At 36.7% G+C, this 23,887-nt stretch overlaps 1 protein-coding gene across 1 annotated transcript in view; it reads right to left on the reverse strand.

Annotated features, from left to right (window-relative positions):
* Positions 1-4,706: 4,706 nt before the first annotated feature.
* MARCHF5 (membrane associated ring-CH-type finger 5) overlaps positions 4,707-23,887 on the reverse strand; it is a 62,469-nt gene continuing 43,288 nt past the window's right edge. Inside the window, exons 3-6 of the mRNA XM_081554902.1 lie at positions 15,476-15,606; positions 8,909-9,092; positions 8,620-8,786; positions 4,707-7,634 (exon numbers count right to left, since the gene is read on the reverse strand). Of these exons, the coding sequence (XP_081411028.1) occupies positions 7,518-7,634; positions 8,620-8,786; positions 8,909-9,092; positions 15,476-15,606 (599 nt within the window). The 3' untranslated portion in view covers positions 4,707-7,517. The remainder of the gene's footprint in view (positions 7,635-8,619; positions 8,787-8,908; positions 9,093-15,475; positions 15,607-23,887) is intronic.

The following is a 23,887-nucleotide window of genomic DNA, read 5'->3' on the forward strand; positions in this document are numbered from 1 at the left end:
TGTATATTTAAGGACAGTACATCTTCTAAGGTTTCAAAGTATTCAACAGTGGCTCATGAATGCTGTTAATTGTGGAATAAACAAAAGTAAAAACAAACGCCCTCCCTCCCCAATACAGATCTCACATTCTTGTGGAGGTGGTATCATAAGACTAAGTAAGATCTGTAGTATGTAGACTCTTAAACATCTCAAAGCAGGTTTATTTCTCATTTACCCCAAGATAGTGCCTGGTTCATACAGGTGCTCAACAAACATCTGGTGAAGCAGGATATGTTGTTGACATACAGTAACTTTGGTAGGCTGTTAGCAGTAAGATAAATCCACACGGGGTTGACCAGAACAGTCAAGCCTCTGCCCTAGTCTTTTATATTCAGCTGCAAACACATCTCTTTCCTTTGCTCTTTGTTCCAGGAAGGCAATTAAACAAGACATTTCATCACTCCACCATTTCTAACGGGTATGTGGGTGGCAGGTAGCAGAGAAGAGGCAACCTTGAGATCGCAGGGAACCAAAGAAAGGTTATGGGCAAAAATCCCTCTAAATTGGTACAATTTAAATCTAAATTGGCACAATTGGGAAGGAGATCAAGCCAGTCAATCCTAAAGGAAATCAGTCCTAATATTCATTGGAAGGACTGATGCAGATGTTGAAGCACCAACACTTCAGCCACCTGATGGGAAAAGCGGACTCATTGGAAAAGACACTGATGCCAGGAAAAACTGAAGGCAGGGGATGACAGAGGATGAGATAGTTGGATGGCATCATTGACTCAATGAATATGAGTTTGAGCAAACTCCAGGAGACAGTGAAGGACAGGGAAGCCTGGCTTGCTGCGGTCCATGGGGTCGCAGGGTCAGACACTACTGAGTGACTGAACAACAAATTGGCACAGATTTAGTTTCTCTGTGTATAAAAGTGTTCTCACTTAATTCTCACAGTAACCCAGGAGATAGGTTTTATAATCTTCACCTTATTGAGGAGGAAGTTGAGGGTCATAGAAAGGTAATTTCAGTTCAGTTCAGTTGCTCAGTTGTGTCCGACTCTTTGCGACCCCATGAATTGCAGCACACCAGGCCTCTCTGTCCATCACCAACTCCTGGAGTCTACCCAAACCCATGTCCATTGAGTTGGTGATGCCACCCAACCATCTCATCCTCTGTCGTCCCCTTCTCCTTCTGCCCCCAATCCTACCCGCATTAGGGTTTTTTCCAATGAGTCAGTTCTTCGCATCAGGTGGCCAAAGTATTGGAGTTTCAGCTTCAACATCAGTCCTTCCGATGAACACCCAGGATTGATCTCCTTTAGGATGGATTGACTGGATCTCCTTGCAGTCCAAGGGATGCTCAAGAGTCTTCTCCAACACCACAGTTCAAAAGCATCAATTCTTCGGCGCTCAGCTTTCTTCACCATCCAACTCTCACAACCATACATGACCACTGGAAAAACCATAGCCTTGACTAGACGGACTTTTGTTGGCAATGTCTCTGCTTTTAAATATGCTATCTAGGTTGGCCATAACCGTCCTTCCAAGGAGTAAGCGTCTTTTAATTTCATGGCTGTAATCACCATCAGCAGTGATTTTGGAGCCCAAAAAAATAAAGTCTGACACTGTTTCCACTGTTTCCCCATCTATTTCCCATGAAGTGATGGGACCAGATGCCATGATCTTAGTTTTCTGAATGTTGAGCTTTAAGCCAACTTTTTCACTCTCCTCTTTCACTTTCATCAAGAGGCTCTTTAGTTCTTCTTCACTTTCTGCCATAAGGGTGGTGTCATCTGCATATTGGAGAAGGCAATGGCACCCCACTCCAGTACTCTTGCCTGGAAACACCCATGGATGGAGGAGCCTGGTAGGCTGTAGTCCAAGGGGTCGCGAAGAGTCGGACACGACTGAGCGACTTCACTTTCACTTTTCACTTTCATGCAGTGGGGAAGGAAATGGCAACCCACTCCAGTGTTCTTGCCTGGAGAATCCCAGGGATGGGGGAGCCTGGTGGGCTGCTGTCTATGGGGTCACACAGAGTCGGGCATGACTGAAGTGACTTAGCATCTGCATATCTGATGTTATTGATATTTCTCCCAGCACTCTTGATTCCAGCTTGTGTTTCTTCCAGCCCAGTGTTTCTCATGATGTACTCTGCATATAAGTTAAATAAGCAAGGTGACAATATACAGCCTTGAGGTATTCCTTTTCCTATTTGGAACCAGTCTGTTGTTCCATGTCCAGTTGTAACTGTTGCCTCCTGACCTGCATACAGATTTCTCAAGAGACAGGTCAGATGGTCTGGTATTCCCATCTCTTTCAGAATTTTCCACAGTTTATTGTGATCCACACAGTCAAAGGCTTTGGCATAGTCAATAAAGCAGAAATAGATGTTTTCCTGGAACTCTCTTGCTTTTTTGATGATCCAGCAGATGTTGGCAATTTGATCTCTGGTTCCTCTGCCTTTTCTAAAACCAGCTTGAACATCTGGAAGGTCACGGTTCATGTATTGCCGAAGCCTGGCTTGGAGAATTTTGAGCATTACTTTACTAGCATGTGAGATGAGTGTAATTGTGAGGTAGTTTGAACATTCTTTGGCATTGCCTTTCTTTGGGATTGGAACGAAAACTGACCTTTTCTAGTCCTGTGGTCACTGCTGAGTTTTCCAGATTTGCTGGCATATCGAGTGCAGCACTTTCACAGCATCATCTTTCAGGATTTGAAATAGCTCAACTGAAATTCCATCACCTCCACTAGCTTTGTTCGTAGCTATGCTTTCTAAGGCCCACTTGACTTCACATTCCAGGATATCTTGCTCTAGGTGAGTGATCACACCATCGTGATTATCTGGGTCATGAAGATCTTTTTTGTACAGTTCTTCTGTGTATTCTTGCCACCTGTTCTTAATATCTTCTGCTTCTGTTAGGTCCATACCATTTCTGTCCTTTATCAAGCCTATCTGCATGAAATGTTCCTTTGGTATCTCTAATTTTGTTGAAGAGATCTCTAGTCTTTCCCAATCTGTTGTTTTCCTCTATTTCTTTGCACTGATCGCTGAGGAAGGCTTTCTTATCTCTCTTTGCTATTCTTTGGAACTCTGCATTCAGCTGGGAATATCTTTCATTTTCTCCTTTGCTTTTCGCTTCTCTTCCCAGCTATCTATAAGGCCTCCTCAGACAGCCATTTTGCTTTTTTGCATTTCTTTTCCATGGGGATGGTCTTGATCCCTGTCTCCTGTACAATGTCACAAACCTCTGTCCATAGTTCATCAGGCACTCTATCAGATCTAGTCCCTTAAATCTATTTGTCACTTCTATTGTATACTCATAAGGGATTTGATCTAGGTCATACCTGAATGGACTAGTGGTTTTCCCTACTTTCTTCAATTTACGTCTGAATTTGGCAATAAGCAGTTCATGATCTCCACCACAGTCTGCTCCCGGTCTTGTTTTTGCTGACTGTATAGAGCTTCTCCATCTTTGGCTGCAAAGAATATAACCAATCTGATTTCGGTGTTGATCATCTGGTGATGTCCACGTGTAGAGTCTTCTCTTGTGTTGTTGGAAGAGGGTGTTTGCTATTACCAGTGTGTTCTCTTGGCAAAACTCTATTAGCCTTTGCCCTGCTTCATTCTGTACTCCAAGGCCAAATTTGCCTGTTAAGCCAGGTGTTTCTTGACTTCCTACTTTTGCATTCCAGTCCCCTATAATGAAAAGGACATCTTTTTTGGGTGTTAAGTTCTAGAAGGTCTTGTAGGTCTTCATAGAACCGTTCAACTTCAGCTTCTTCGGCATTACTGGTCGGGGCATAGACTTGGATTACTGTGATATTGAATGGTTTGCCTTGGAAACGAACAGAGATCATTCTATCATTTTTGAGATTGCATCCAAGTACTGCCTTTCAGACTCTTTTGTTCACCATGATAGCTACTCCATTTCTTCTAAGGGATTCTTGCCCACAGTAGTAGATATAATGGTCATCTGAGTTAATTTCACCCATTCCAGTCCATCTTAGTTCGCTGATTCCTAGAATGTCGACGTTCACTCTTGCCATCTCGTTTGACCACTTCCAATTTGCCTTGGTTCATGGACCTAACATTCCAGGTTCCTATGTAATATTGCTCTTTACAGCATCAGACTTTGCGTCTATCACCAGTCACATCCACAGCTGGGTATCGTTTTTGCTTTGGCTCCATCCCATCATTCTTTCTGGAGTTATTTCTCCACTGATCTCCAGTAGCATATTGGGCACTTACAGACCTGGGGAGTTCATCTTTCAGTGTCCTACAATTAATTAGACATCAACTGGAATATGCATCCAGGACTGACTCTGAAGTTTCTTGGCTAGTCTGTCTCTCAGATGGTGGCAGTGAAATGATTTAGACACAATTCCTATGGAGGGGAGTATTTGATGTACTCATTCTAGAAGATTCTAATCTTCATGGCATAAGACCACCCACAGATCTCATCTAATCATAGTCCAAGTGGCTCTGAGGGTGGGTGAGGGGGGTTTCATTTTAAAAATTAGAGCACGCTTGGATTTTAGGCTGGCTTGCTTATAAAATTAAGATAAATTTCTTTATAGTTCTCAAAAAATACAGATTACTTGTATTAAAAGAAAATCTCACTAGTATCTCAATTACTATGATTTAAAAAGAATTGTGTAGGTATGGAATAAACAAATTATGTTTTGGAAGTTGTTCAACAAACAAAGTACACCTAGAGAACATAAAAATTCTTTATTTAACCTAATCCAGCCAGTGTTGAGATAGTCTATGTTAAAAACAAGACATTTAAAAAAATTACAGCACAGTTAGCAAGGCAGTGACTAATTAAGTCACTCAGTTTAATTTTGTATTCTTCACAGTCATTTGATAATCATGTAATGATGAACAATATTTTCTGCCACTTTTGAGATAAGTTAATTTCTGCAAACAAGAGAATTCTACTAGTTGTCACTGAATTTTATAAAAGAGGTTTAAAACATTAACATTTATAGAAATAACACAGTAAAGCAATGTGAAAATAAATTGGAAAACACAGATATACCCACCCATCCGCAAAGTCTAGAGCATTCCTTTAATCTGTCCCCTGGTGTTTCTCTTACTACGTCATTCCCTCTTCCTACAGTTCAGCAATTGAGACACTACTACTCTGTACAGGTGATTCTGAGCTTAGTTAAAGTGCCTCTGTTCCTTAATTTCTCAGTTAATCCTAGAAACAGTCTTCTGAAATAAAGTATTACTCATATTTCACAGATGAAGAAAGCCGTGGCTAAGAGGTTAAGTTGCTTGGTCAAAGTCATATAATTATTAAAAGCAGAATTAGGATTTCAACCCAGGTCCACCCAACTTTAGTTAGCCTACGATCTTGTTGCTTCAGGGTGGTGTGGGCCACTTTCTGAAGAGGCTGGTACATGGTACTTCTTGACCTAAGGCTCTTTAGATTTCCAAATGTTCCATCCTGGCGCTGAGGCTCCTCCAGTCCCCAAGCACTTGCAATTCCCCCCAGAGCCCTAGAAACTCCTTCTCCCTGCCCCCAAAGGATTAGAGTTGCTCCTCTGGCCTCACAAGCTCTGATGCCAAACAAACCCAAGCAGTTACTCCCCCATTTTGGGCATAAAGTATTAAATGGAGAACTATGTGCTTGTATAACTTTAGTAAAGGCTGCTAGAAGCTGTTCTATATAACAAAATTATGCAGGAAATATCCAGTCTTTTCATATTGAAAATTAAAGCCAATATATTTTATAATTATAGCTATATAATCTGCTATTTTTATATATAATCATAGATTTTTATATTTCCCCTTCAGAACTATAGCAAGGTTCTTAATAAGGCTGTCAGTCAAATATTCCCTTCCTAAGTAAATACAATTTTGAATGTTCAATAGTCATTCACATAAATTTCATGTTATTACTCAAAATTAAGACATTCATACTATAGAAAGTTACCAGTCTTAAATTACTAAATTAGCATACATCAATGAAATCTAACAAAGCTCAATCTATATTTGCTACAATCCTAAAGAAAAGTGGCCACTTAATCAGTAAGGGGGAACATTCATATTGTCATGCATTAGATACTGTGAACTAGAAAATAAATAGAGTTTTTGGAACTATCTTTAGAAAATTTAATATTAATTCCTCAAAATAACTCCAAGACCATTCAGATCGCTGAACATTAAAAGGGCCACTACTGAACAGCTTAAAATAAATAACTGCTTTTGAAAAATGAATATAAAACTAGTTATACAGTGATTATTAAGGTGCTAGCCTCTTCAATATGACAAGCAATTTAAATTTAAAAACATTAGTATTTTTTTTCCTCATAATAATCTCACAAAAACAACGACCTTAATATTTGCTCAAGACTTCTCGTTTTCATAATTATTCCTCACTGACTGGTATAAAAACAAAGAGCTCAAGGCCTCACCTTGGTTTACTCACTGCTGGTTTTCTGTCTGTTGAAATTAGACTGTAAACTACATAAAAGCAGGAACCAAGTCTGTTGTGTTCACCACTGTATCCCACACAGCACTTTGGATAGTGCCTGGGCAAGCAGGAGGTGATCAACAAATACCTGAATAACTGAATCGATGAGAGAGGAGAGTAAAATAACTAGTGATTTTCTGCAAATCGTTCTCTGTGCTCAAACTACTATAAACTGTCAGTTCTATTTTCTAGAAATATGAATTTAAAAAACTTTCTCTAGTGATGGGAGGACCTGATGTCTGTGTCTCTGTGTCAGTTTGTCTGTCTGTCTGGTCTGTCTCTCTCTCTCTCTCTCTCTCACACACACACACACACACACACGCACGCACACACACAGTAATTAAGACTGCATGAGTCAAAATTACATCATGAATTATGAGATGTCAACATTATATAAATAAAATTTAATAGTGAAAAAGTGATCTGGAAGCCCTGTGAATTTTTACCCTACACATTTTGGAGGACGTCACATGGGTTAAGAAAAACACAACAAAATTGCATTTGTTCAGATAATCATTTGAATGTTTACATACATTTTTGGTTTGTTAATTATTTATAACTAATTTACATTTCCTCATATTAACATATACTTCTGTTTAGCTTGTAATCAAATTATGCCAGTGAGAAAAATCCTCACAGTACCTTCATTGAGTTGCTAATTCTAAGAAAACACTGAACATGAACATGTACAAAAGAGGCATTTGAATAAAACAGCATGTGTATTTTTAAATATTTGCACAGTTTGATCTTTACATTTCTGTCTTGAGGAAAATATGAACAAAACTCAGGTTCACCATGCTAAGATAATGGTTCAGATGACTGCCATGAAAGAAATACATACAAAACAATGAAAACAAATCACATCCTTAGGTTCCGTGATTACTGAGAGGGTTTCCCCTGCCCTAAGTGCTTTATTATATTTCTTAAAAATATGAGAGCAGCAGCTTATTACAAGTCTCCACTACTGTGCATCAATGATGGAATCAGAACAACACAACAGATTCATAAGAATGAGAGGACTGCAGAACAACGAGAAGTCAGTTTTATGCTTCTTCTTGCTCTGGATAATTTAGAATTTTGCGGTGTGCCTGACGTAAATATTGCTGCTGTTTGAAGTAAACCTTGAATGCTCCTTTAATGGCAACAAAAGCAATTCCACCCTAAAATAAAAAAAAAAATTAGCTTTCTATAATGCAGATTTATAGAAAATAAAAATCATTTTACTTATATCACAAGACATTGTCATTGTTGCTAATTCAGACGGCTGCAAATGAAACAGTACTCTTTTTTTTTTTTTTTTTTAAATCAGAGCGTGAGATAGGGAGACAGACACTGCAGGTAATATGGCAGTGAAAAAAGTGTCAGTTGCTCAGATATGTTCGCCTCTTTGCGACCCTGTGGACCTCTGTCCATGGAATTCTCCAGACAGAATACTGGAGTGGATTGCCATTTTCTTCTCTAGGAGATCTTCCTGATCCAGGGATCGAACCCAGGTCTCCTGCATTGCAGAGATTTTTAAAGGCAGATTCTTTACCATCTGAACCACCAGGAAGCCCAACAGGTCAGAGATGCCTCTATCATCTCTGAGTAATCTTCCTTCTACTTAGTTCTAATGCTCAGGCATTATATGTAGGCTACCTTCAGAGAGGAGAAGTGGGAATAATAATAATGACATCAAACAACATAAAGGCTTATTTATTACTCTATGCTAACATTTCAAATGAATGATCTCATTTAATCCTCATAATAACTCTGAGGTGGCTACCATGACTATTTCCATTCTATAAGCACAGAGAAGTCAAGCAATTTTATTTAGGTTTCTCAGCAAGGCAATGTCTCTGATAGGATTTGAACTGGGCTCTCTGACCCTAAAGCAGAAGCTCTGCACCAGTATCTTTTGGGAGTGATGATTCGTGCCTAATCGAGGACAGCAATCACCCATAGCATAGTTCCAGAAGACCAGAGCTACTATAGTGGATCCTCCTCTTTTTGTTGCTGTTGGATGACAGTGGGGATCAAACAGAGGCTTAAGGCACAGGAGCAATAGTATAAATACTAATCTAGTCCCATTTTTTTTTAAAACAAATATATAGTTCATTCTCTTTGTATAGTCACTTGAAAAAAGTAGTATTAAAGCCATCTTACCAAGATTGTCCTTTGTAAATTAGAGTTAACACTACTGAACATTAGTTTACCAACTATTGTCGCAATAGTAGGAAAAACAAGGGCTCCACACAAAATTCGGGTGGCAGAGACATGATCTGCTAAAGGATTAGCCTCAGCTGGAATTCGAGGAACAGGACAACCAATCCCTAGAGAAAAAGATGGAGGGTATTAGTGCTAATAAACCAGAAGCTAAAATATCTTTGCATGGTAGGATTCGTCCACAAGATTAATTTGGTATGTTCATTACCACCATAATTTAGGGCCTTACCTGGGAATATACTGTTCAAAATTTGTAGTTTATTTGAGTATTTGCGCCAGAGTCTAAGCACATAGTCCTCCCAGCGAATCATTTTGCCTAATATCAGCATGACAGGAATAGTAGGAAGTCCAATTAAAAGGAATAAAGGATCAGCTCTCTCCATAACATCCAGACCTTCTTTATGGCCTACAACCTGTGAAAGAGACAGCATTTGCTCCAATCATTGCCTTGTCTAATGAAGGGTTGCATGCTTGAGTGCAATTCATTTTAGAGAAAACTACTAAATTTAGAAACAAAAAGTTTAAAAAATAAGCCAAAGCTGTTTCATATTAAATTGGAATAAAAGCTTTAAAACCCACATTGACTACATTGCAATGGAGGGAAGGGGATTTCTGTTTCTTGCTTATGTTCCTCTTATTTAATTTGGTTAGCCTGGGTTATAATTTTAGGTTCTCATGTATCTTCCCAAGAGCATCTGTTTTCCTGCTCTTCCTACCAGGAGGTAAGCACAGCCAGCCAAGGGGTGGGACCAGTCTTCAGGAGATGGCCTGAAACCTCATTTCTCTTTGGCTTTCTCCCTGCTCAGTGGGATCGAGTGTAATTTCTCTGGCTGGCTAAATGCCGGCTCTACAGACAAAACTCAAAAATGCAACTCCAAGGTCTTAGATTTGAGGGAATGCAATAGGAGGTCCAGTTTTGGCTATAGGTTCCAGTCACTTTGTCTAATCCAGGAACCCAAGGGTGCCTTTCTATCGGGTTGTAAAGCTAAAACAATCCTTTTCCTCTCATCTGGGTCTTGGGGTTATTTCTCAATTGTTTTAAGATCTGAGAAGGCAAGAAGGACATGATTAATTCTCATCTGTGAATCTCTGCACTTGCCCTCCTGGCAGAATTCTTTTTACTTGCTCATCAATCTTAGCTTTACATGTCTCTCAACATGGCCATTCTGTTGGTGAGTGTCTTACTTTTAACTAGAATATGTCCCTGGATTCTCTTTCACAGGTCTCAAATGACCTTCCTTTAGCCAAAAGTCCCAACTGCTCACAAATTAAATATATTTCTCTGAGGGATTATTCTTGGCAGTTATTACAGGGGAGACTATTTCAGAATTTCAGGGTTTGAGGCCATTCGGATATCATAGGTTGATATGAGGACAGTATTATGAAGGATTCTATATAGTTTTTCTGTATACATGTGAGGATTAAACCGTGAAGAAAGAACTGTTGATACAGACAATCTATATCTTTATCTGTCTGTATCTCTGAGAAGGATGAGGGAAAAGGAAGGAAACACAAGGAGAGAAGGGAAGAAAGAAGGTAGGGAAGACTAAAAGCCCTACAGACAACATTTACTTGGGAAAACAAACTCATGAAAAAGTAAATGGGATCTTTTTTTTTTAAATGAGATGTCCTTTATGTCAGCTATTATAGCAGATTATTTTTTTTAAGGTGGACTTCAAGATGTGAAAAAAAGAAGCTGACAATGATCAGGGCAAACTGAAATTCCAGGCAACAGACTTGATTCAGGTAGAAATAGTTTATGAAACTATGTGGAACAGACCAAAGTGGGCATTATTAAAGCTTCAGCTACAGATACAGCCCAGAATTTTGTACATGACTGATTTATCTAACCAAGATGTAACATTGAAGAGTAGGGACCAGCCTCTTCCACATGGTCAAAACCCATGGTGTCAGTATCTAATATTCTTCTGTGTCTCCAAATAGAGCTGCCTTAAAGTGAATTAGTCTGGTTCACAATATTTCATAACACATATCCCACACATTGAGGGCAAAAGTGGATTAGCCCAGACTATCCTTACCTATAATGCCTGCTCCATGACACCATTTTTTATATTGTTTTATTATTTTCAACATTATGATCACTTTATAACTAAATGTGATTTAAATACTTCTGGAGTGTTAGCAAATAAATTCAGAAAACTGAAAAATTCCTTTGTTGGGTTATGTTTTCTTTTTAGAATTTAGGTTTTAAAAATATAAAGCAGAGTGTGTATTCAGGTATGGACTATATATAGTAAAGGAAAATTTATTACTCATGGGTATCAGTAAAAATCTTCTAAACAGGTGTCTAAGGATGGAGAAATAAAAAAGGAAATAGGGCAAATAGTAAGCAAAAGTCCATTTTCCCACGTGTGCCCAAGAGACATGCTTTGTGCATAAAGTTGAGGCTGACCATTACATGCATACTCGCATGCATTCATTCAACCGAATATTGATTATGTGCCAGACACAGAACTTGGTGCTGGGAAATAAAAGGTGAACTAAATAGACATCTTTTGGAGGTGACAGACAATCAAATCAAATAAGTGTACAAATATAAACATTAAGGAACTAGGATAGTATAACATCTGCAGTGTCATACTACCTGCTACCACAGGTCAGAGTCAAGGGTAATAAATGAAAGTTGAATTAAGCAATGGGGCTGATTTAACTTTGGTCAAAACGAAACCAGCAAACCTTGTGTAGAATCATGTACATTCTGGTTTTATGCCCTAAGATGGAAAAAGAGATTATTTTCAAGACTTAAATTTTGAGGTTAGATTCAGGAATGATAGAATGCCTTTGCTGAGAATTTCTTATCCATATATAAAATCAAGGCCTATGGAATTGCAGGTTTAGAGAAACTGTAGGCTAGTCTCCATAGTCAGCTAGGCCGGCAGTTCATCAAAGCTGAAAAGCTAGGAGTTTTAATTAAGGTCTGATCCTTTAAAGCACCTCCTATAGAACCCTACTTTTAAACAGTAGGATGGAACAGTGATGAACTAAAAGGTTTTCTTAGCATTACGGATAATTAAATGTAACATAATTAAGAACAGTCAATCTTGTGGGGGTTCTACACTAGAGGCAGATTGGTTGGATTGACAAAGAGAATGAAGTTAAAACAATCAAGAGGCTCCGTGAGCCATCCAAGTATGATGGTGGTGGGGTGGGGGAATGACAGTAAGTCAGGCATTAAAGACAGTGGCAAGAAAGCCACTGATGTTAAGACATATCAAAATGGAAATTGCTTGGACTTGGTCACTGGACTGAATATAGGCTATGAAACAGAAAGAGTTAAAAATAAAGGTAATCCTAAGAATGTAGGCTATTTATTGAGTAGGTGGGAAAATAACTGTAGGAATCAAAGATACAGGAAATTATAACAGGGAATACATTTAGGCTTCAAACTGAGGAAAAGACAAGTTTGATTTCAATAATAGTGTGAAGTCACAAGAAGTCATTGTGGAACTAGGGTGGATATTAAGGTTCCATTGTTTCAGGAAAAATGTTCCAGCTGCTTTTGGAACCAAGTTTCCCTTAAGGAGCCCTAGATAAGGGACAGTAGTCCTAATGCTTCTTCCCTGTTGTGTGGTACTGGACATATATAGGCTCTCTGAATTTGTAAACCAGGAATAATTGATAGTATATCACAAGACTATTGCAAGAATTATGTGCATCAGTGCTTGAAAGGTGTTCAGCCAGGTGCTGGGGGGGGGGAGAGTTAACTTATCATGTTCTCTTTTTGACAGAAATTTAAGTCGAAGGGGCTATTCAAGATCTTTACGATGAACAGGGATTGAATCTAGGACTGGTTCTGGTTCATGAAAAAATAAATGCGAATGAATGGGGAAAAAAATAGTGATCTGATTCCTTAATCTGATTTACTTGAACTTCAGAGCAGTCAGAGAACAAAAGAAAAAAAACTAGTCAAGTGTTAAAAAGAAAATCTCAAATTCTGCTGATGGAGTAGGGGGTATGATTGCTATCAAATACTCTGATCAAAGATAAAAAGCCTCACAAATACTCTTAAATTGCACAACAGTATCTACCTATTATCACAGCTGATCTCTCTCTGGGCTAAAAAAAATCTTTTCAAGTGAGACAGTACACGTGAAGGTTACTTCTGAATGGTAACACGTTTTATACTCACACATGTATATGTATATATTATCATCATTTTAGTTCTTTTCTGGCACCATTAACATGTTCATTTTTGTCTCCTTGCTCACATCATTTCCTCTTATACCAATCCAAATTATTCTCTTCAAGAGTTAGCTCAAGATTATTTTCATAACTTCAAATGAACTTTCACCTTTACAAAATTAAAATACTGTTAATGTAGTCTTTTGTGTTCTTCCCCTTTGTTTATTTAACCTTATTACTGTTTGCCAGCTGCTCACTTCGGTACATTTTGCTTTAGGCTGCCTTCCTTGAGGCTGCGGATCAGGGCTTTCAATTTGTTCTGTATTTTATAGATCTCAGTGTTATTTTTTGAATGAATCATACCAATATGCTTCAAAATGCCAAAATATAGCTGACAGCCCTTTTTAGGGGATACAAACTATATCCTTTAATTGGCTCCTGTTGTTGAAGTGTCTCGTCAATTACTAGAATTTTTTTAAGACTATGCTAGCCTAAAAATTTTTCCTCAAAAAAAAAAAAGAGCCATCCCACTTATAGTCAGTTAGGTCTTAAAGAGAAATCACTCTGTCTCAAAGGGCCTTAGCTTCCTCATCTGCATATATATCTATATAATGTATTTGTACATTAAACAATGTATAATCTCCTAAGTTTCCAGGTCTTTGTCAGTCCTAGTGAATGGCCCTAACTTCCTTAATCTACTGATATACTAATTCTCATTACTGGAGTTTAATAAATTATTGCAGAGCATGCATCAGTCAGACAAACCTGTTATGACCTGGCAGAACTGGTCATATTAAAAAAAAAATTATTTCTGAAAGCTTTTACAGTTAATATCTGCATATATACTATACAGGGAATACCTAGATATCAGATCGTCTCTACTTTCTCAAGAAAACTACCTGTTAATAGGAAGAGTAAGGCCTGAATACAACAAAAATTAAATAACTTAGAATGGTTTGGAGGAGGCAGCCCAATAGGCCTCAAATTAGAACCAAGTTAAGATTGTGGAGAACACTGCGTAACAAATCACGTTAAAGAAATGGTATCTTTTTCCGCTCAGTGATTCTAAATCTTTTTTTTTTTATTATTTATTTATTTGGCTGCGTGGAGTCTTAGTTGCAGCATGTGGGCTCTAGTTCCCTGACCAGGGATCGAACCCCGGCCCCCTGCATTGGGAGCTTGGAGGCTTAGCCACCGGGCCACCAGGGAAGTCCCTGATTCTCAATCTTTATCCACTATCCTGTGACAAATGATTTGTGATTCATTCTAGTGACTATATCCAGATTTATGAGGTGTCATCAACATTTTATAAAGAAGCATTGCAAATCCCATCTCATCATGATTATTAATGGGGTAACCAGAAGGGCTGCTCACTCTTGACCTGGCATAGATAGGTTATGTGCAGTTTCTAGAATATTACAGATAATCCCTTGATCCCTTTTTCTTTCACATACTCTTTAATTTATATTAAAGAAAGGCAAGTTATATCTTACTGAATTAGCTATGAAACAATCATTTGATCACTTAAGTTAAGAGGTGATATTAAGCTTTGAGGAAAGATATTGAAAGGTATTATTTTAGGAAGATTCATTTAGAAGGCTGGATTGACAAAGAGAATGAAGTTAAAGAAAACAATCAAGAGGCTCCGTTAGCCATCCAAGTATGATGGGGGTGGGGTGAGGGAATGACAGTAAGTCAGGCATTAAAGACAGTGGAAAGAAAGCCACTGATGTTAAGACATATCAAAATGGAAATTGCTTGGACTTGGTCACTGGACTGAATATAGGGCTAGGAAACAGAAAGAGTTAAAAATAAAGGTAATCCTAAGAATTCAGGCTATTTATTGAGTAGATGGGAAAATAACTGTAGGAATCAAAGATACAGAGAAATTATAACAGGGAATAAATTTAGGCTTCAAACTGAGGAAAAAACAAGTTTGATTTCAATAATATTGAGTGTGAAGTCACAAGAAGTCATTTAAGGAGAAAAGCCATGCTGCTGTTATAGGACTGATTTTACAAAAATATTAAGATGAAAGACATAAATCTGAACACAAAACTCATGGTTAAAATAGGTAGAAATCTTTAAGGAAAAGGTATAAAGAGAGAAGAGTCAAGGACTTGGGACTAAATAAATCTTGAAATTTAAGTCTCTAATTTCTGTCAACAATGACTGTAGCATTGTTTTGTAATAGCAAAAAACTAGAAGTAACTACGTGACTGATCAACAAGAGACTGGTTGTTGAACTGCTGAAATTCTATACAAACAATGCTATGCAGATTTCTCCATACTTTATGAAAAGATCTGTAAAATTCACTGTTTTTGGAAAAAGAGGGATTCAGCTCTGATGTTTCCTTTTGGGGGGAAGAGAATAGTGTGTATGGGAGAACATATTTTTTCTTACATATGCACAAATAAAGTCTGGAAGAAGGATAGAGCTAGGCAATGGCTACCTGGGGAGAGGGGAACCTGGGCAAGAGAAGGACAGGAGTAAGGAGACTTTCCCCTAGAGAGCTTTTAATATATTTTCTTATTTTTAAGCCATGAGAATGTTATTACTTGGTCAAAATAATAATTTTTAAAACTCCTAACAAAATCTATTTAATAGATCTTCATATCAAAAGTAACATCATCTGATAGAATAAAAGTGAACCTGCATCACTGTCACTGCTCCGTAAGTCACAGCTGTCCAATAGATGGAGCCAACCATTATTCCTGCTGCAGCAAATGGACAGGCTTTTGAGATCAGTCTATCTGCAAGATCCAAGACGTAAACAACTGGACCTATAATATAAAGAAAACAAAGTTTCAACATAAGACAGATTTTAAAAAAAAGACCTGTTCAGTAGCCACAGATACAAAATATTTTTATGAAGGTGAATGCACTGATGCTTTAGAAATAACTTTTATTATAACAGTTATAAATGTCATAAATGTAATGGGAACCTAGACTTAATAGATTTAGAATTTCTCAGTCATTTGCATGAATAGCTAAGTGTCACTTCCTAAACCCTAGGAAATAGCCTCTTCAAATTTTTATCTTTAATAGTAAACCTAGTAAACCTAAGACTAAAGCCTCAAACACAGCTGCTTTTTATAAAGGAAAATAGTTCTCTTGTTTCTCTTAATGACACTGAAGACTATAGAATGACATAGCATTTCAACCTGCTCTCCATAAACAGTTCCTGGCCACAGTTAGATTCTATAGCACTTGGTAAGAGTGTCACTTTTTGACTTCACTTACTACTTCTTTGATAGTGTATAAAGGTAACCAAAGCTATTTTCCTGTAGTTACACAAGTCTATCTTACTTTGATATCCAATTTAGTTGAGTGTTATTCTGTAACAAACAACTTTTAATGATCATGCCAGTTTTTGTGGCATTTTAACAGCTGGATGTGCCAATTATACTTCTATTATTATGTGTTTACTAAGCGAACTTTGGTTACTACCTCCTCTGGTAGTTATCTGGAATAACTACACTTGGAGGAAGTCTAATAACTGCCATTAAGCCTGATATAATTTAGCTCCAGAATCTCCTAGAATAGCAGAAAAGCCTCAGAACTGATTTAGAGCAAGGCCTAAAGAACTGAATATCTAAGTTTAACTAAGGGATCATAAAAATCTTGACTTAGTAATCATCATATTTGTTGAATGCTCTCTATGTACAATGTACTTAAGACATTTTCTCAGACATGTTTAAGAGCTGTATCTACCCTGAGGGCTTGCAATCTATAGGAAGATGCTGTATACAAAGCCAATATATTTTTCATTGTACAAAGAAATTCACATAGCAATATGATGATAAAATCACTACAAGAACAAGTATCTACGGAGCTCTAATTCATAGTTCCTGATTTCTGGAGCCAGTAATATCACTAATCACTGTATACAGAGAGACCATATTGTGAAGAAGAAAGAACACTAGGAGAGATGTGAAAAGGACGTATGATTTAAATTCAGCATTTAAACTTACTATTGTCAAAGTCTAACTTATGTAACATTTAAAATCATGCCAAGTTATCTTTTGGAACCAAAGAGAAAAAGTAAGCCTAGTGCAGTGCATACTGACTCTACATTCTATATGACAGCAGGCATTGTGTGACACATTACATGTATCATTAATCAATCTCATAATGTAGGGTTTAACCCTTAAAACACACAAATTTGCTGGGTTAAATTTGTAACTCCCTCAGAAGGCACAATAAAAAAAAAAATTTAGTGAGTCTTCAAAGATCCCTGTAATGCTAGTAGCAAAAGTTAAAGCCAATGGGTATACATAAAACCTCAAGATTTCAGCTTTCATATTCTCTACTGATAATTCTTTAATCAGAAAACTGAAGCCACAAGAGAACAACTACAGACTCTTTACAGCACATTTCCACCTACCAACATCACAACTATCCTATCTGAAGTCAGTCCCTTCACTCTAGATCCCATCCCCTCACCAACTCAAAGACATGGCTGCAGCAATTCACTCCTCCCCTCCTACAGCATTTCTCCCCTACGCTTTATTGGATTATTGTCATCAAGCATGTCATTGTTTCTTTTACTTAAGAAACAAACACCTCTTTTCTTGATGCTTTCTTCTCACTGCTCCATTTATTTGCTCCCTTTACAACAAAGTTACTCAAAAGACTTCTCCGTTTCCATTTTCTCTCCTTCAATTCTCTCTTGAACTCACTCCATCAAAACAGCTCCTCAAGGTCACTAACAAGCTACACACAGCTAAATCCAGTGGTCTAATCTCAGCCTTACTCTTACTTGGCCTACCACCAACATCCGACAGATGTTCCTTTTCCCAATATATGGTTCTTCATGGCATCTCCAGGACTTCACCATCTCTTTCTATCCCACCAGTCACTAACTTTCCAGTCTCCTTTCCTGGTTCTTCCTCTTTTTCTTGACCTCAGTGAGGCCCATCCTGTCAACTTCTACTTCATCATACTCCGTATTTGATTACTCAGCTCTACTTTTCTTTTTCCCAAAGCATCTATCACCTAACATACTCTAATTTCCTTATTAATTGTTTCTACCTACTAGAATAGGGGTTGAGAAACTATGGCCCATGGGCTGAATCCACCTTGCTGTTTTTGTAAATAACGTTTTATAGCAACATGGTGACATGCAAAACCTACAATACAGTTAGCTGACTCTTGAACAACACAAGTGTGAACTGCATGGATCCACTGATACTAGGATTTTTTTCAACAGCAAATACTACAGTTCTATATAATCCTCTATTGGTTGACTCCGTGGATTTGGAGGGATATGGAGGAGCTGTGGATAGAGGACTGACTGTAAGTTTATATGTGGACTTTCGACCACACAGAGGGTTGGCAACCCTTCCCACTACACTGTTCAAGGGTCAGTTGTATTTACTGTTTTTTTTTTTTTTTTAACAGAAGAAGTGTTCTGGCTCCTGAACTAGAGCACAAGATTCAAAGTGAAAGTAACCTTTTTATTTTGCTTATTGATGAATCCCAAATTCCTATGATTCTCAAAAATTTGCTTAACTTTCTACTGAGGTACTTAAACTATGATACAAAAATCTCTAGGTCTTCCTTTTTCATTATTTTGTATGAAGCCCAAGTTATGAGACTATTTTCTACACAGTCAGAATCAGAATGTATTAGAAGAGAAGGTATTTTACCTGCTTCCAACTGACCTCCTCCCACCTCCTATCTTTTCAAAAAGGGTGCTTGGAAAGATCTACTGATGGAGCAAAGCAATAAGCCATTTAGATGAAAACACAGTTCCTAAAAAGTAATCCATCACTACCAATTTTATCTGCTATGAACACGGATAATATAGAGATGTTTGAATTCTTTCCTTTAAATATCTCAGAAGGTTTCAACACAATAAGCTCGATCTTCAATTTTCTTCTCAATCACTGGATATGAATTCTTTCTGTACAAACTAAAAACAAACAAATCCTCATACTTCCTTCTGGAAATTTTTTACTCATCCCTTGTGTCATATGCAGCAGATGTGCTGGATTAAATGAAGACACTAGCTGCATTTTATAATTTCTATTTCCAGTTTTTCTGACAAAATTCTGTCTAGGCTTTTGTCTTCAGGTTTTTTTGCCTAAACCTCTCAAGTCTCTTCCAGACAGACTAGTTTAGTATTTTAAAGGAGAATAAATGCCTAGTGGTAAACATTACCATAAAAATATAAACTGCCAGGTATTTCTTTCTGACAGCTAAAGATTATCTAGGAATATCTTATTTGATGAATAAGAATAATCACCAAAATCCTCTGGATGCAGTCCCTCAATAATACCTTTCTTATTAGGAAGCTTATCATGTGTTACTATCCCATGACTTGAGGTCATAAAAAGAAAAGTGTAACAGTCACTAGATTCTTCACATTGTTAAAGATTACAGTGCAAACAGTTGCAGGAAATGAGGAAAGCCAAGACTCTTGCCCTTGAAAACCTCAATTCTAATGGAGAGGAAGAAGTATGACTAAATGTAAATCACAAGTTAAATATGTAAGGCCATAAAAAAGTTTTAGCATTTTAAGAAGGCATTAATGAATTTTTATACCTCAGTTGGCTTCATCACTTATGTTTCCAACAGTACTGTATTTACACAATGAATGGCAATTGGAGAAGCTATGTATAAATACAAGTTTTGAAAATTCAATAATTGTTGAATAAAAAGTTGCTAGGGAAACATGGAATTAAAAGAAAATCTATTGTGAATTCTTTTGTACAATAAAGTTATAAAGCTTTTGTAAAGAAAATAACTATACCTAATGTTTTGGGTAAGTTCAGATTTTTCACATTTCAGATTTAAGCGACACCAAACAGTGAGCTGAGAACTACTGGGGAAACTCCTAAGTCCATGTCTACTGAAAAGAAATAATCAGTTTTATCTGGCAGACACTGCAAAAGTAGTTATATTGTAATTGTTGTGTTGTGATTTAAATTCAAGTCTATGTATGCATGGTTATTAAATTTATGAATTAATGACTGAAGGACAGGTAATATTTAGTGTTCAAAATCTCCTGGCACTGTTTACAGTCATACCCAGAATTCCCAGGCCCTTTCTTGGGGAAGAAAGGTATCCTCAAAAACACCTCTGACTAATTCTTGAAAAATAATTTCTAAATGCTGCCAGAGTGCTAAAGTTCCTAACACAAAACATAATTTAATGCTTTACAAGGTAACCTTTTATAAGCTCCTGAGAAGGTAACAGCTTCCATTAACTCCAAGGTTTATTAAGTAGCCAAATCTATAAGAGAGATTGCAGAGAATTAGCTTTGATCCAGATCCAACTCAAATGCCAACCTGCTAAGCCAAAATATCAACCCCACTTTCAGGTTCAGAAGTGTCCAGTGCAGATTTTGGAGGCCATCAAGAGTCTTAACAATATAGTTCTAAACATCTTTCCCTGCACACTATTTCCGGAATGTAGTGCCCCTACTTTGATTAAATCTGTATGAAAATCCAACTTCCCAATGAAAACTAACCTAACCTGATAGAAGCGGACTAATCGCTCTACCCCACCCTGCTCATTGTTTCATGAAGCTTCCTTTACACACTATCCCACAAAATGCACTTACCCCTTTGCTTGTGCATAATGTTAGTACTTTATGTTCTTGTTCAATGTTTGTTCAGTTGTCTCAGTATCCTTTATGTCTGTCCATGTCAGCATCATCTTAGATTGAAAACTCCCAGGGGGCAGGGGCCATGTCTGTTTAACTCGTTTTGTACAGTGCCTAGGATAGAACCATGTACAGATAGGTGCTTAAAAAATGCTCTTTAATGATGACTGGTACCACTCTCAGGGACTCTCTAAGCTACAGCTATCTTCAGCACATGGTAGTTGGCTGTACATCACGGCACTTTGGCCTGTTCTACAGGGCATTAGAATGTAATGGCACAGGAGCTAGCTGCAGCACTCTGTGGCAAGTATTTGACTCTATCCATTGTTAAGAAACAACTTAATATCACAACCACCAATTCAACCAAGAGTTAAAAATACATGGGAATTTTGATGGGATAGTAAAGAGCTTTATCTCTTTCAAAGAGCTTTATCTCTTTCTCTAGCTTTCATCTCTGTTTCCAACACTAACCATGCCAGAGGCTAGGTCTAAGAGCCTCAGACAAGCTTATGTAAGTTTCATCTTTAATTGCTCTGCTTATAGGGTGAGATGTTACTATTTTTTTAATGTAAAAACAAACGTCCTGCAAACTCAGGCTGTAAGTTACTTTGCCTAATAACAAGAAGTTAGTCATTAGATTATAAATAGAAGAATATGTTTTGGACAATTATTTATTGAACCAAGCTAATAATAATTGACCCCAAATCCCTCAAAATAAGCAACACTGAATAAAAGATTCAGAGTCAAAGGAGATGAGTACCATGTCTCAGTGTGTGTGTGTATATGTGTGTGTGTGTGTGTGAATATATATAGTGTATGACCAAGAAAAGTAACTAAAGACGATCAAAGTAGTTTGGAGTACATAGTTTGTGCCAAAGGAAAGCTTAAATTTTTCCTCATTAGAATAGAATGGCCCACAGAATATATGAGGGCTATAAAGTCAACTACTAAGTACTTATTAAGCACCTATTGTACACATAGAATTTTACTATGCATTAAAATGTAAACAAAATTTAACACACTAGCCTCTGCCTCCAAGGAGCTACAATCTAGTTAGGACAAACAATAAACACACATTAAACAACTGGAAAACTGTATAGAAAACTGACCAATTTAAGATAGTATCATACAAACTATACAGATACATGGTAACAAAATTTTAAGATAGAGAGGGTAAGGATACAAAGAGTTTTAATATTATTGTATGTATATATGTATTTACTAATCAACAGGCGTGAATCTTGACTTTGAAGTCTTTGATCTGAAAACTCTATGCTAAAAGACCTTCTAACTAGAGATAAAAGATTTTATTCAAAGGGTTTATATATTTTTTAAAAAGCTAGTATGCTATCAAGAGTTAATTGATAGAAAGTTGGCCGGATCTTTGAAAACATGACATAATAGGTAGGAAGTTCCTAGTGAGAGACATGCTAAAATGAATATGATGTTTTAGGAAAACTAAGAATATTTAAAGTCAGAATAAGCCAGAATAGAATCCACAAGATTTTGTATCCAAAGTAAGTATAAAAAAAGAGAGAAATCATCAGTCTAAAACAGCTTAATATAAAAGAGAGTTGAGTTAAAAATGATAAATATTTAACCTTATTAGAGAAAAAATGTTTTGTCTGCTTTTAGGAGAAACCATGCCTGAAGGATTATTCTTTGAATTTCAAAATTAAAAGTTGAAAAAGTTAAGTCATGATCAAGACCACTACCAATTATCATTAATACATAAAAACAGATGGCAATATTAATTATGCACACACTACATATATGCCAAAGAACTGTTATTACATATTCTTTTTTCTTTAAACATACCTATATTTTAAAAAATTTTCCATGATGGGAATATAGTTTTATTAATAAGAAAAACTACTTTCTAGAGAATAACAAAAAGTTATCATAAAATTCAGGTAACCATACCCCAAGGAAAGTCAACCTGATATTACTGTTTCATTTTCTTTTCCCCTTTGTATGAGAAACTCACAGTAGGCTCCTTAGGAGGCAAAATAACAAGGTGGGTGAGGATTCAGTAGGGTCTACTGTGTGAATTTTGACAAAATGCTATCTCTGGACCTCAATTTCTACATATGTAATGATAATGAAAATAATATCCACTTCAGAGTTTTTGTGAAAAATTAATCCCTATAAAACTAAATATAGAACATAATGTTACACTGTAATAATGTCAGGTATTAGTTCTTTCAAAAATGGCATACTAAGTATAATAGAACTCTGGAATAGAGGTATAATCCAAGACAGATGTTTGAGGAAAAATTTATGGAATAAGGTTCTGGTATAAAAATAGATGTTTCAGGAAAATCTTAGGTAAGAAATAAAGGACAGATCTTTTTTTGCCTAAAGGTCTAGGACAAGGAGTAAGAGGGAAATTCATTGAGCCAAGAAATCTGGGAATGGAGAGAGAGAAGACCCTAGACTATAATTAGTAATTACATCAAAAAAATTTTAAGATTCTGTAATTGTGTTTTGGACTTATAATTCAGCTACCTGTATTTATACATAGTGTACACCCAAAAAGGTTTACCCTGTTGGAAGACACTTATTAAAACAAATTTATATTTAAATCTTAGGGAACAAGACTAGAAGTGATCCAGCAATAAATACAAGAAATCCTTATTTTGAAGGTATACTAGTCATCTGCTTCATAAGAGGGTATATGAATGAGGGCCAAAGAAGATGTAATGAGATAGCTAACTACAAACTTTAACACCAGAAGGTACTCAAAGACTGAATCATTATGGAATAGGATTTTGGTTTTTAAATTCTGTTATTTTGATCATCCATAGGAGTTTAGATATAAAGCAAAGTAAAAATAAACACTTCTCTAATGGCCAAGTGTAAATATTACTAGAAACTCTTAGTTATATGAAGAAAGTACTTGAATTCTTAAGTCTAAACTGGTTTTCAAGTAGTAAGACAACAATATATTTTATGAGAGCAGTCAGGTGTAAATGGCTTGGATTTATTAATAGAGGGCTGTGTGGTTAGAGGAAACAGTACAGACTATTCTTAGAGAGTAACTGATAGCTTAGAAAACATTAAAAATGTAAAATTCTCATTAAATTGAAGCCATGAAAAACTTCTTTAAATTTGGGGAAAATATATTTAATGTATATTTAGTACCCTGTTTCAAACAGCATTCTTTTTTGCTTTCCAATGGTTTAGCCACCTCATTCATAAAGAAATGTAAATTAGAACTGTGAAATAAAAACTTTTCTTATCTAATAGATTATACTGACAAACTAAAACGTTAGCCAATCTATTGGCAAAGCTACAGGCAAACAGGTAGACTCATCCATTGCTGGTACATGTAAAATGGTACAGTACCTATGGAGGGGAATTTGTAATATCCAGCAAAAGTATATGTGCAATTCACACTTTGACTTAGCAATCCTTTCTCAGTTCATCTTTAATAAGTATTCTAAGCTAAC

The sequence above is a fragment of the Giraffa tippelskirchi genome, chromosome 2 (genome assembly GCF_054371585.1).
Source record: "Giraffa tippelskirchi isolate mGirTip1 chromosome 2, T2T-mGirTip1v1.2.pri, whole genome shotgun sequence".
Lineage (NCBI taxonomy): Eukaryota > Metazoa > Chordata > Mammalia > Artiodactyla > Giraffidae > Giraffa > Giraffa tippelskirchi.